A 14,813-nucleotide genomic window follows, 5' to 3' on the forward strand; every position below is an offset into this window, starting at 1 on the left:
TGCGAGAGAGGGGAAAGCTATTCCAAGACACTATTGTTTATTCCATGTGAGTTGCAGCGACAATTGGGTTCTCTCTATCGAGGGAGTCCTGTATACACAATGAACGGTTAATGACAGTCCCCCTCCGGACATTCAACATGAACTGTACTGCCTGTGAAACTTTTCAGTCTGGATCGAATATAACCGGACGCTTTGAAATGGAACGATTCTGTGTGGGAGGAAACAGATGGATTGTTTTGCAGTTTTATAATTTCATGGTGAGCGTCTTGATATCTGGATGAAAATGTGTTTGTTTAACATTCAGTGAAATAAAGTGATGTTTCCAATCACTCTAAGGTTCGTTTCTGAATAAGATGGGTTTCATTTTCATATACGAAGATGATCAAAACACTCCACATGAAAATCATTGATGCACTGTTCTAAAGAATACATTTATACGCTAACTATATGCTACAACCTACAGCCTTCTTTGCCAGTTCGAGACAAAGGGGTAAATTTGTACTTGCAAGGGCATTTGGGTACCCTACAGTGGGTTCGACATGACCGAGAATTCGGCACATCTAGTTCGAGACATCAGGTAAAACATAATGTAGACGTAAGGAAATCGACCAGGACCGAGAGAAGAACCCTTGGAGAAGTACCAGGTACGTTGAACAATTCGAACGCGGCGTTAATGCGATCACGGCGCGATTTTACCAGTTCTTTACGCGACCAGGCTCCGATTTCTTGAAACAAACTTAAGTTTCCACTGAAATCTCAAACTGAGTTTGACAATTCGAAACAGATGAACTTTTAACTCACCTGCGTTTTAAGAACGTACAAACGTCTTTAGAAATTTGTCCAACTAAGTCAGACTGTCTACTAAATCTGAGTGTGATACCGATGTCCGTTCATTCTGCGATGCATGTCCAAGCGTTTAAAACCTCGAACCTTGATTTTGTCAGACCTACGTACACAAGGTAACCAGACCTTGATCATGACTTGTGCATACAACATGACCAGACATTAATTTTGTCAGACCCGCGTACAAAACGTGACGAGTCCTTGCTTTTGTCAGACCTGGGTATACAACGTGAGTAGATATTGATTTTGTCAGGCCTGCGTATACAACGTGACCAGTCCTTGGTTTTGTCAGACCTGCAAATACAGTCACTGTGACAAGACCATGATTTTGTCAGATCTGCGTATACATCATGACCGGTCCTTGATTTTGTCAGACCTAGGTATACAACGTGACCAGATCTTATTTTGGCACATGTGCGTATACAACGTGGCCAGTCCTTGGTTTTGTCAGACCTGTGTACACTGGGTGACCAGATCGTGATTTTGTCAGACCTGCAAATACAATAACAAGACCATGATTTTTGCCAGATTTGCGTATACAACGTGACCAGTCCTTAATTTTGTCAGACCTGCGTACACAACGGGACTTGATCGTGATTTTGCCAGGTCTGCGTATACAACGTGACCAGGCAGCGATTTCATAAGACCTACACAAACAACGCGACGGGTAAGCTTTTTTATTGTTACACAAAGCGGCTACACAGTGATTATGATATTCCAAAACGCGACCAGAACACGATTTTAGCAGTACGACGAACCTTCCCCAAAGTGAGTCGCAAGAGGTTTGCCTATTTATACAAACATATATACACCACTGGAGCAGAGAGCATGTTTTATATGCACCACCTCTGTAAAAGAGAGTCATGTATTCCTACACTGTCCCATGCATTCCTACACTGTCCAAGTTTGCAGACATCAGATACCAGCTACTATCTCACATAAGTGAAACACTGGTGGATAGCTTCCCTGTACGCCAGGATACTGACAATGTGGATTTTATATTATCAATGCCTGTGATATGTTGCTGCCAAAACTTGCATCGATATTTTTAAAACGTAGGAGATCATGTTCATGTATATATACATGTAATATTTACGATTGTTTTGTACTTTAATAATTTTGGTATTCCTTGTATATGACACACTGCCCAAACATGTTTTGTCTGGAACAGGGTTCAACACAAAAACACCCACTCAAAAGACGCTGAATGACACAATGAACTGCCACACACGCCGTATCGGATAATGGGCTTCAGTGTACTCAGATATTATCATCCTTCTGAAACTGAGCAGATGTAGCAAAAAATTGATTGATGTTCCAAACTGGATTGTATGCCTATACACGAGAGAATGTTTTGATATATTTCAAGTGGTATACAATAGATTAGCCTGGTCTCGGCGGACGCGTGAGTAGGTTATCTCATAGTCTGAGACGAACATGTTCAATGTTGGCAAGGAATTACATGTCAGGGACATATAAAACTTGCCTGCACATGGAAGTATTGTATTTTCATTTGATTGGACATACAGAACTGATATTCTCGTTGGAGAATAGTCTGGTATGAAGGTCATTCCGTTCTTCAGAAGTTCTTATCAGGAGTTACGGTCATGAGAGTTGGTACATTTGTGGTCTGAGTGTGAGGTGGAGTGCGTTCTTAAATGACTTGTGAGAATGCGACCAGAAAAAAAACAAACTGTTTGAAGAGCCAACTAAACCTTATTTGGAAATGCCAATGAAAGGGTGTATAACGTTACGACAATGGAGACTAATTGTTTGTGACATAATTTTGGGATCGAGTTATTGGGTTTGAAACCCGTCAGGGACCACTGACTCAAAGCTGCCTTTGCGCTAAGGTAATCGTGACGCCTACATTTCAATAAATCCCATTTATATGAACACATAAGTCCTGTAAAATGTCCAGAAAACTTTTTTGTCCACACCAATAACCAGTTCCACACTGACAACCACAAAGATACCAACAACCAGTCGCTGTTACAACATCCAAACCTAAAACACCATCCGAGCCTACCGCAACACATATCACAACCGTCAATGTTACTACATCCTAAAAACAAGAAACAACCACAACATACATGCATTACCACACACCATCACCAACAATCCAAACAACAGCCCTAGCCAGTACTCACTACCACTTCAAAAGCTACAACCTGAACAACTGAACCAGCAACCAACAGACGTTATCACACCCAGACCTACAACAACCAAACATCATCCATTATCACTTCCACATCAACAATAGAAACAACCACAGACAATCAGAACAAACATCCTTCCACACGCAAGCACAAAGACGAAACAACAAAAGTCCGAACAACAAAACGCCATTACCGCATTCAAACCTACAACATCCGCAAACAACACACATTACAACTTCCACACGTGCAAGAGAAACAACCACAAACAACCATAAACAACCATATCAAACATAATTTGCCACAACCACAGGAACAACAGCAGCGATCAAAACAGCAGCCAACAGCCGGTGTGCACATCCACGCCGACAACAACAGCCATCACAACAGCAACCATCACCCGTTGCCACATCCGCACCGAAAACAAAAGAATACACCCGCCACCAGCCCCACTATTTATAACATTCACACCGTGAATCGTTACCTAACATACACACATGGATCAGTCCTTTCCAAGTCTTTCCGTCACAGAGCAATAAGGCAAAATGAAGTAAAATGTGAAAATGTAAAAGTGAAATGTGTCCATTGACGCGTCACTTTTATTTGTGAGCGTAACAATTTACATTGCCATTTAAATCGTTTGGATTTAGCCACGTCCCGATATCCCATTTGTCCACTATAAGAATACGTGTCTATAAGAACGAGCGTGACTCAATCTACTACTAATTAACACATGATTCCAAAGTTGTATTTCTGAAAGAACAAAAATAAAAACGTGTTCCTCTCGCGTCATTTGCTTTCCTATCAAACCTTTAATCAACAAATACTACCTCTCTCGTCACTTTTGAAAAATAGCGAGAAACATTTATATATTTTTAATGCAGCCTAAGGTAATCTTAGTGCAATGTCTAAAGAATGTTAGTTGAAGTTAACCTTCGTACAGTTTGCTTCGTGAAAGGTGCCACGGATTACTAGAAGTGCAGGTCGCTCGAGGAAACCTCAGAACATCCCTCAATCAACGTCCATGCTGTACTACGACTTCTGGCTATCACGGCGATAGATCTACTCTTCCACACAGTCTCACGAGTAAGTGAACAATTGGTTTTACACTGAGATAATTATTCACAAAAACGCTCAATATCTAAAATGTCTAGGACTCAATTACTACCACAAGCCTCTACACCCAACACCACATTGCCAGTCGAAATCGTCGACTCCACATCGTCAGACCGATTCAGCACCAAGACTACTTGTCATTGTAACCCCACGGGGTATTGACACAGTTCGGTTTGTTTTAACAAGACAGCGTCCGCATGTTCCACACTGTATAAAACCCACATGTCTCGAATTCCAGTGACGTGCGGCTATAACAAACGCAAAGGTACAACTAATTGTTGTTCGTTATAGGTAATGTTCGTCACAGGGCTAAACTCTACTGAGAACGACTGGGGCAGTTGAACAGTCCGTTTATTCGTATGCATGAATTTCGATTGAAAAGGTGAGTTTAATTTTATGCCGAACTCAGCACTAAAACAGCTATATGGTGGCAGTCACTGAATTATCGAGTCTCAACCAGACAAGCCAGAGATCAACAGTATGAGCATCGGTCTGCGCAGTTTGTCAACCAAGTCAGCGATCCTAGTCACCCGATCCTGCAGTCGCATCGTACGACAAGCATGGGTTGTTGAAGACCAGTTGTAATCTTCCCTTGTCGATAAATTTCGAAATGATATGACTTGATATATAAAATATTGAAATAATGCTTCCGACCTTCATGGAACTTATAATTATATGTTAGCAATTGACGATCTATGAAACAGTTTCGAATCTATTTAGAGCAAACGAAACAAAATGAGCAAGACAAATTCTATCCTCCTCAAAGAAGGATGATTACATGTTTAGATAAACGGATGGATGTGCTATTCCTAATATTCCATGTATTAACATCTCACGCAACAATTGTACTTTGCCGCAGATGTTCTGCATGTGCACATGGTTTTAGGTTAACTTCGAAAGGACAGTATTTGCGTTTGTATTTGCAATCTTACTGTGCACATTTAGAGGTGTCACCCTTATCCATAATGCATCGGATCGGAGTGCGTAAAGTCGATGGCTGAATCCTCTGAGAAACCGGTGGCATGTTGTTACCGTCCCTGACTCATGGCAGTGAGGAGTTTAAACGTGGACAGGTCAAGTGGGAGGTATTATATGTTTGTGGGTTAGCACTGAAAATCGGCAGAAGGCCCGGCAGTATAACTATACGAGACTGACAAATAGCCACCTTAGGGAAAATATAATATATCTAAAAAATCTAAATTCCAAACAGAGCCCAAACCGATCTATGAAGTTGGGGAAATCTAGATTTACTAAAACTGTCCAGACTTTACTATCGAACCTGTTTGATTAAGTCTCTAAGGTCCGGGGGATAGAAGAATAGCAAATCCGCAATAAATACTCGATTAACTTGAAATACCATTTCACTCCAACCGTATCAAAAGCACATCGAAATGACGAAGAAATTCCGATTTATCATTAACCTCTGATTTTCTTCAAAAAATTCCAGATTTGCTTGGCATATTCTTAAAGATATATGCGCAAATTGTTACATACCATGACATAGCAGCAAAGTCCTATACTTTCTGGAATCATATAAAAATCGAATTTACAAAAGTCCATATTCACCTTAACCATCACATCCGTATTACACTATCAAACACAAGGTGACACGGAATATTATGTTGTTCATTTTATGACTAGGCCGCCGTATTACTGACGTACTATTTGTAGCTGCGGTAAAATAAAATAACCTCCACATATGCCATAACACTAAACTCTTGTTCTATTTTTCAACCTAATAAAAAGTATGAAGACCGCAGGTGTGCAAGCTTGCGTTTGAAGTGTCTTTCATCTTTCTGTATCATTATCTCACACACGTGTTGTTACATGTCTAGCCGACGGGCACTTAAGTAATAGGCTGGCGTAAGATATCGACGATGTCTGGTGTTCTTTAGAATATAGGTAGTACATTGTCATTTAAGCTCTGAGGAAAGAGAAAGCATTGAGTACTTGCTAGGCTGGGTAGAGTAAAACAAATAAATCCATTTCCTTAATGCCCCGACCTTTTCCTTGTAGAGAGACATAAACTGGGTCTACGACGTGATGAATACATACCTCATTTATGAGGTATTAACAGACACAAGGATGTAAGGACCTAATACCTAATGCATTTCCCGTCTACAATACTCTATAGACGAAAACAGTTCTCATCGGTCATGTCTTCCTTAAAGATAGATCGTTTTTAGCAAATATACTCTTGAAAAAAGTAGGGGAACCTGAAATTTGAAGTCTGGTAGAAAGAAACCCACTGAGGAATGATGCAATGATATTCATCTTGTGCATCATTTCACGTTATCACCACACGCAAACACAATACATGGGAACCACGTGCACAATGTGGAAACCTCCTGCACGTACATTGGGTGTCATTATGAATCTTGACGTTTCTCAGGCAGGTCGATAAATCAGTACAGACCATTCTTTCCGATAATTTTCTTGCAACTGTGCATGGTCAGGGTTTTCAGGGTCAAATCACACACTACTGACTGAAAATTGTAAACCTGAAATTTTCATGTCATACTCCAGTCACCTCACAAGGGGGATAACTGAACGAACAGTTTTGCTTTCAGTGAATCCATGTATTGATACATTCTCAAAACATCCATTATTATTGTAGCAACATTGATTCAATCCCATATATCTCCCAATTCCAACAATCGTACATTGACAGTAGAGTTCCCCTACTGAAGTGTATATAAACGTGCGTTTGTACCGCCGGGTAAGCAGGGATGTCGTACTCTTTGTGAATATACCATTTCCATCATATACAAAGATTTTACCAAACTCGTTTCCGCCAACAATGTACAACTTCCCACGCCAAGTGATGTAGATGGATCTAGTGCTAATGCATTACAGAGATGCAGTTATTGAAATGATTCATTGAAAGGATATCGTGTATCTCATATCTTATTGTTCGTGTTTCTATATTGTAAATACCAAATGAATAAAATCTATATTATACGAGCCTTTAGCGAGTATAATATGTATTTATCATTCCTAAAGTATGATAGGTTGCGATTCGGAAACTCACGAGACTACTATTATCGTTACATTTATGTTGTAATTCTCAAAATAATCGATATCTGAGATATTATTTCTTTACATAAACAGTTTTAGAAGTCGCGAATAAATATAGCTACCGTTTCCTGTGCAATGTAGAATTATTTGGCGTTTTATATGTCCACAGACTCCCCGACGAGAAGGAAACATGTTTCTAAAATTATACAGAGTTCGTCAATAGCTTATCGATCACATGGATACTGTATCGCTTTATGGCGCTTAAATGTAGTTCCTTTAGGTGATCATTTACATAATTGCAATTTTATCGGAAAGTATCCTCATCGATATGACTATTCATGATAGGATAAAGGTTTATGTTGTTGCACTTTGCTGAAGGCCGATCCGTGACAGTATTATCAATGTATTTGACACATCCATGGATGTACGATGAACTGTCACCAGGTTCAAAGAGCCTGAGCATAACGAAGGTGGTTCTGTTCGATATAATCTAAAGTATGGGTTGGAGACATAGGCGGATCCACAGAGTGGATGAGGGTGGGTGGGGAATGGATGGGATGGAGGTGTGCAATCCTCCTTTACTTTTCTTACATGACCATTGAAACTCGGATAAAAATTGATACTGGTTTCCTGTTAGGTCTGGTATTGGAAACCGGAAGATCTTGGTTCGAGATCTATTGGGCACCTACTGATCCATATTTGGAAGCCCAAATTAGATTCTCTCTATTGATTCCAGGATTGCTGGTGATCAGGGCGTCAACGCCTCTCCTTCATAATAATAATTCGATGATGGGTGACGTGGTAATTTTGCGTTTGTTTCATGGTGAAGGACTGGGTTTAATCTTCATTTATGATGTATGTTGGTGGTCTGCAATTATGTCGCAAACAAACACAAACATATACAATGTACTATGTAAACAATATATATCCCTCTCATATAGTTTTCGCACGCATTTATACACATAATTAATGAGTGATTGAGTGATTTTTTATTTTACGACGCTTTTAGTAATATATGTAGCAGCAATATCACTTCTTGGGACATCAGGATTGGGCTTCTCACATTGTACTCATGTGGTGAATAGAATCCGGGTCTTCGGCTACCCCACCGCCCAATGCACATGATTGAACACACTAGAGTGTTCAAAAGAATGTGAGTTCGTAAGTGTACAGTATTGTGTCAAAGAGTGCAGCAATGTGGCAAAGCGTACAGCAATGAGTCAATGTGTACAGCATGTTTTCAAAATGCACAGTAGTGTGTCAAATTGTACAGCAATATGTCAAAGTGTACAGTTTGTCAAATATGTAGCAGCGTGTCAAAGTGTACACCATTGCTTCAAAGTGTACAGCAATGTGTCACAATATACAGCAATGAGTCAAAGTGTGCAGCATTGTGTCAAAGTGTACACCACTGTGCCAAAGTATACAACAATATGTCAAAGTGTACACCATTGTGTCAAAATGCACATCAATATATCAGTGTGCACAGCAATTGTGGCAAGGTGTACAAGAATGTCTCAAATTGAACAGAAATGTGCCAAAGTGTACAACAATGTATCAAGACGGATAGCAATATGTCAAAGTGAATAAAAATGTGTCAAAGTGTACAACAATGTGTCAAAGTGCAGAACAATGTGTTAAACTGTACATGAATGAGTCAGACTATGCAACACTGTGTGAAAGTGGGCAGCAATGTGAAAAAAGTGAAAAGCAATGTGTCAAAGTGTCGTACAATGTGTCAAAGTGTACAGCAATATATCAAAGTGTACAACAGTTTGTCAAAGTGCATAGTAACGTGTCAAAGTGAACAGCAATGTGTTAAACTGTACAGCAATGAGTCAAACGGTACAGCAAGGAGTCAAAATATACAGTAATGAGTAGAACCATGCAGCAATGTGTGAAAATGTGCAGGAATGTGTCAAAGTATAGAGCAATGTGTCCAAAAGACCATCATTGTATCAAAGTGAACATCACCATTCAAACAATGCCTTAAACCCTTAACAATGTAACTTGTAACCTATAACATGTAATCAAACAGCAGGGGACTAAGATGGATTACTTACTAAGGTCTCTTCGACTCCAGTGTGTTGGTTTTACGCGCTGTTATTTACTCGCCTTCTGGGACCAAGCCTTCATTATTAGAGAGATCTTAAAATGGTATTTGATCAAGTCCCTAAAAGCCCATTTGGGTGAAATCATGGCTTCCGTACGCCCTTGCTGACAAATTGCTTTGGGTCAAAGCTGGACATTATTCAAGATTCTAAAGAATCCACATCGGATCTTCCTGCTAATGCCTTCCTGATGAAGACGCATTCTGGCAGAGAAGTAAAGAGTTGTTTGATGGGAGCATGGTGATCAAGCTATTGTGGCAAGATGGCTGCAAAAGAAACATTAATCTGTCACATGTTTAAAAAACACGTTGGATGTGGTTTGCTGTGTTTTTTCATGACCACGAACACAATTGCTAACGAAGCTTTAATCTTATCTTAAACTATTTATTCTAGAGTTTATTAATTGTTATGACGTATATGATATTGGTCCCTTGGGCAACGTTTCTAAGGTCTCAATAATAATACCTGGTATCCGTTCTTCAGTCATCCATTATTTTTTTAATTATTATTTTATGCCAAATATACTATTTCCTCTTGAAACTGAGACAGGTTATTGTCTGGCATTGACGTGTTCTATTTTTAATATATACACATGCGCACTAAAAGAGTTAATAGTGCTTGAATTATTCATTTTTACAAGTTTACTTCAGTAATACTAGAACATATTTATCTTTACCCTCATTAAAATGTCATTTAGGGTACCAACTGTGCGATTAATTGATTAGTCGATCGTGATACACGAACCCTGTCACTTGATCACTGATAACAATATGTCGCTTCCATATCGAATATCACAAAAAATGTTATTTTGTTATTCAGTTAATTTTGTCTCGTGTAGCCATATAGAAGGGAGCAAAGAACGACGTTACATTAATTTACTTGTGATGTGGATTTCTTCACTTTCTAGTATTCCTCTGTACCTGTTTATCAACGTATATATCCATCAAACATGAAGTAATGCGATCATAAATCATTTGTTGTTCCTAACTACATTAAGTGTCAGTACCATTCAAGACCATCATGAGTTGTATATTTATATTGGCATACATATATTCATAGCAAAAATTATTATTATTTTTTATTTGAAGATGCTTATTACACTAGAGGTAGCAATTTGCTTATGATATTGTAATAGGATTCTCTGCCCAGTGACAACAGAAGTTGGCTGTTGTATGGTGTAGGACCTTGCGTTGTGTACTTTATGATGTTAAAGTAGCCAGCTTGAAGTAGGTTCTATGAATCAGACCTTTGCTGGTAAAAACGTATCGCAGCCTAACATCCTAACCTAATCTCCAACAACCTAGCCTAACCTATTCCTAACAATTTAGCCTAACCCGAAACCCTAACAAGACATGGCTCTGATTTCAGAGCCTATCTCCCAAACAAATAAATATTTTAATGTCCTGTGTAAACAAAATCCTGTCTATCCTGTACAAAATAAGATAAGGATATTGAGATTTGTATGACTGGTATTTCATCAGGTTGTCAAAGAATGAATTCATCATTATTCATAATTTCAAGAGTTACATATTTAACTATTAACTATTTTTGTCCAGTATTCTTGGCCTGGAATACCAGGACTCAAGCAGCTGAAATAAATGTCCTCAACTCATGCGAAAAACTGGACTAAAGACGAGGAGTGCTGTGAAGCTACTCCCTTTAAGGGCTGGAGGCAGAGTGCATGAGCTGCACAATTGACAAACAGTCCACACCAACCTGCCGGATGTGTTGTGGCTATTCACAACAGCACAGCCAAGAACACCCTAACAACCCATGTTATATTAACATATCAAACTATCAATAAACTATCCTAAAATACCACGGAATCATTTTCGAAAGGTCTGGTTTGAAAGTTAGTCGCCACAGTTTGATTCCTTCATCAACTTAATATCTTTTGCTGCTGTGTCAGGCAACACAGCCGTTGTTGATCTGCATCAAGTCAAGAACGGCGTGTTCAGTGTCTCATGAAGAACCGCGCCTGCATCTGTCTCCAAGCAAGAACATCGACGACATACGTAGCGTCTATTTAAGACCGTTGACTAGGTATTTTTCGTCCATCGAAGAACATCATCTCAGTATATTAGTTTTATCTTCGAGCAACGGACCCTACATATTGTTACTTTAAGAACATCAGCTTTGTATAAAAGGACCGTCGAAGAAACATCGACTTCTATAAACTGTCATTCTAAGACCAACATCAACTGAGTGTATGAGTATGTATGGAACATCAGCTATGTTCACAGTTCCTATCGACGAACAACGACATTGAGTACATCGTACAACCAAAGTCAGTGTCTGTTGGTAGCAACCAGCCAAGAACGACTATGCAACAGGTATGAATGAGTGAGTTTAGTTTTACGCCGCACTAAGCAATACTCCAGCTATATGACGACTCAAGATTTATGAACAAAACAACAACAAACAATGAACACCAACCATGTTCAGTATACAAACAAACACTCAGCGTATAACCTGCAACGGGAAATACGTGAGCTTCATGTAAACAGGGTGTTGTTTTTTCGCCCATGAAGCCCAAAGACTTCGTAGCGTTAAGTGAATGGTTTTGGCTGCACCTACACATACATCAAAGGTCACCAACATTTAATACATACAGTTGTTATGCCAAGAACATCAGTGTGTACATAAGATCAAACTGTATGCATTATTAATCGCACAGCATCATCTGACTTTTATCACTAGACTGTCTGGCGAGTTCTCCTAATAATCCCAGCATCAGCACATTCACGTCACTAAAGCTTTCTCTAATTGGCCTTTGCGGACGTTTCCAGGGCATTGATTGTATTTAGTTTGCTGATTGAACATCATTTGGCATTAATATCATGCTCAATATGGGCTGGTTATGAAAACAACTAAGCCCTTAGCAAGATTAATCAGTAGAAATCAATTGTAATACACTAGGTTACCACGGGACACGTAAATGAAGGCAATCGCTCTCGGGCGAATATGTTTCTGTCTGTGCAATAAGATAACGCCATTAAACTCATTTTTTTCAAATAATGAGCTTAGAATTCCTTTGAGTTGGCTGATAAAAAACTAAAATATTTTCTCCTTGACCTTTCCTAAAGCTGTTTTAAAGGGTCTCAAGAGTGAGACATTTTCATACACTTTTTGTAAGTTTTAAAGATAATTTCGTGCTTCATATGTGAATGAATATAATGTTATATAGTATCGAGTTAATTTTGATCAATAAAAACAAGTGTATGATTTCGGCGCTCTCAAGATCAATATCGGCGTGCAAGATCTCTTAACATATTTAGAGGGTGAACGAAACGGCCCAACGGGGAAAACATATGAAATCAATCATAACAAATATAATGGCTCTATTGGTGGGTTGGGTTCGAACCCATCTATGAGTATTGTCCTGTGTCACAGAGGTTTAACAATACAAAATGTTCCATTCCCTTGAAAATTAACTTGAAAAAAGGAATATTTACACTTTTATACTTATAACGCAGTAAAATGTCATAATTAGACTCGGCAATACAAGAAGAGAGATAGACGCTTCTTTAAGAATCCATCCCTTAGCACCGAAGGAGTCAGAACTCATTTCCAAATGAGATTGGTTAAGCGACACGTGCGTTCTGCTTAACTGGTGTTTGATACCTGTCGTGACAAATGATGTTTGATACCTGTGTTTTCAATGCAATTTGATGTTTGTCTTTTCAAATGGCATTTAATGCATGATGCAATATGAACTTTATGTTGTTAAAAAATCTGTATGATACAAGAAAAGATAACTTCATGATTACGCTCTAATTATATCCATCATTAGCGTTGGAGAACACACATGCGGTATCTTGTTTATAACAACTGTTCCAATCTTTCATGTGTAAACCCTGTCAGAACAGTTCAATCAACGTCTGAGAGAAATTGTTCTATCTGACATAGATAATGAACATTTGTTCTTTACTTCCGCCTATTTTCGTTTTTAAGCATGCACCCAATCACACAGAGACACACACACTCTCACACTCACTCACACACTCACTCTCTCTCTCTCACACACACACATACACACTCACACACACGCACAGACACACACACACACACACACACTCACAGAAGCTTGATACACTGCCGGAGAAAACTATACCTGTGGAATTTTGATGGATCCAAATTACAGACATTATAAAAAAAGTTATAGAATGAAAAACAATGCACACACACTCGACACATAACCATATTCAAATGCAACAACATAACCAGTGTATGTTTGTTTGATTGATAGCAACTACCCTCAGTGGTGTGTACTTTATTTTCTCCAACAGCTTATGCACTATTTAGTACACTTCTGAAAGTGATAAACAACACCTGGTGCACTTCCGTACATTCTCCATGGTGTTTATATCGTGTGCAAATATTTCTAAACACTCACCTGCCAAAACCCCTGTAATGATGAAAGTAACAAATATCCAGTCAACTCCTGACACTGTCTTCATGGTTCATCCCGTATCCATGAACACTATTCCAGATATCCGTTACGAGTTTGCTGCGGAGTTTGCAATGACATGCACTATTGACTATCTGTGTCCTGCCAACAATTGTGTGTCAACGCACATCAAAGAGCTACTGTCTGATGAAGCTTGTATTTTATCTCCAACACCTGGCACGTTAGATAAGGCGTGGCGTGTGCCCCAGGGTTGGTGAAGAATACATCGTGTCCCGACGCTGAGTAAATACACAGATGAATGCAGGCTCATCGATCTCCTCCCCGAAGGACTTCATTGACCCGCATCTCGTCTACAACACTGTTGTTATCAAGTTTCCAGGTGAAGGTAATCAAATAGTTCTAGGTACATATAGATTTATAAATCAACACAAACTTCCTTCCTGGGTGGACACCCGGAACACTGATATAAATAATACAACACAATCCTTGAGGACGTTTAGAGTAAAGTTACTTGATGCCGAACCTCAACCTCTGTACTTCTGTAAGTGTCAATATATTTACAATACTCCTTTGTCGCAGCATCAGTGAGGGCGGTCCGCGAGTCACAACGCCCGCTTCATTATATTCCCAAACCTCCACTGAGCCGAGAAAACATCCTCTTCTATTTCGGACAGTCCAGCCCCTGGTCAAGATGGACAAACAGGTATCTAAGCTCTTTCAGTTCACCTACGGCCGCAATTGTCTTTAATGTCTTTTTCCGTCAACAGCCCCTCTAACGGTAATCTCGCGCCGACCTGAATAACACAGCCACGTTCGTCTTCGGGCAGTTGATCGACTGATTGCCGATGTACAGAACAGGCCTGAAGACCAGACGCATTGAAGGAATGAGATAGTTAGTGGCGAAAACATGGTCTGGCCATTGGAGGGTAATCAACCATTCATATCGCGAGGAATATTAACAGCCTATAAGAAGACCATAGGGGTTGCTTGGGTTGGAGAATGTCGGATGACTTGTCATTTGGGCAGAGGGCAGTGTCATCATTTAGAGTGCTGTATCTATGAGCTGGAACTTGTACTTGTAACAGTAGCAGGACAATTTCACTTTACAAAGAAAACACAGTCACTCTGTTTTATGAGTTGGAAAACAACTTACATAAA

The 14,813-nt window shown here is 39.4% G+C and overlaps 1 protein-coding gene across 1 annotated transcript in view; it reads right to left on the bottom strand.

The window, feature by feature from the left end:
• The window catches only part of LOC137255990 (uncharacterized), a 44,136-nt gene extending 29,644 nt beyond the window's left edge, over window positions 1-14,492 (bottom strand). Inside the window, exon 1 of the mRNA XM_067793626.1 lies at window positions 13,641-14,492. Within this exon, the coding sequence (XP_067649727.1) occupies window positions 13,641-13,704 (64 nt within the window). The 5' untranslated portion in view covers window positions 13,705-14,492. The remainder of the gene's footprint in view (window positions 1-13,640) is intronic.
• Window positions 14,493-14,813: the final 321 nt, after the last annotated feature.

The sequence above is a fragment of the Haliotis asinina genome, chromosome 11, assembly GCF_037392515.1.
Source record: "Haliotis asinina isolate JCU_RB_2024 chromosome 11, JCU_Hal_asi_v2, whole genome shotgun sequence".
Lineage (NCBI taxonomy): Eukaryota > Metazoa > Mollusca > Gastropoda > Lepetellida > Haliotidae > Haliotis > Haliotis asinina.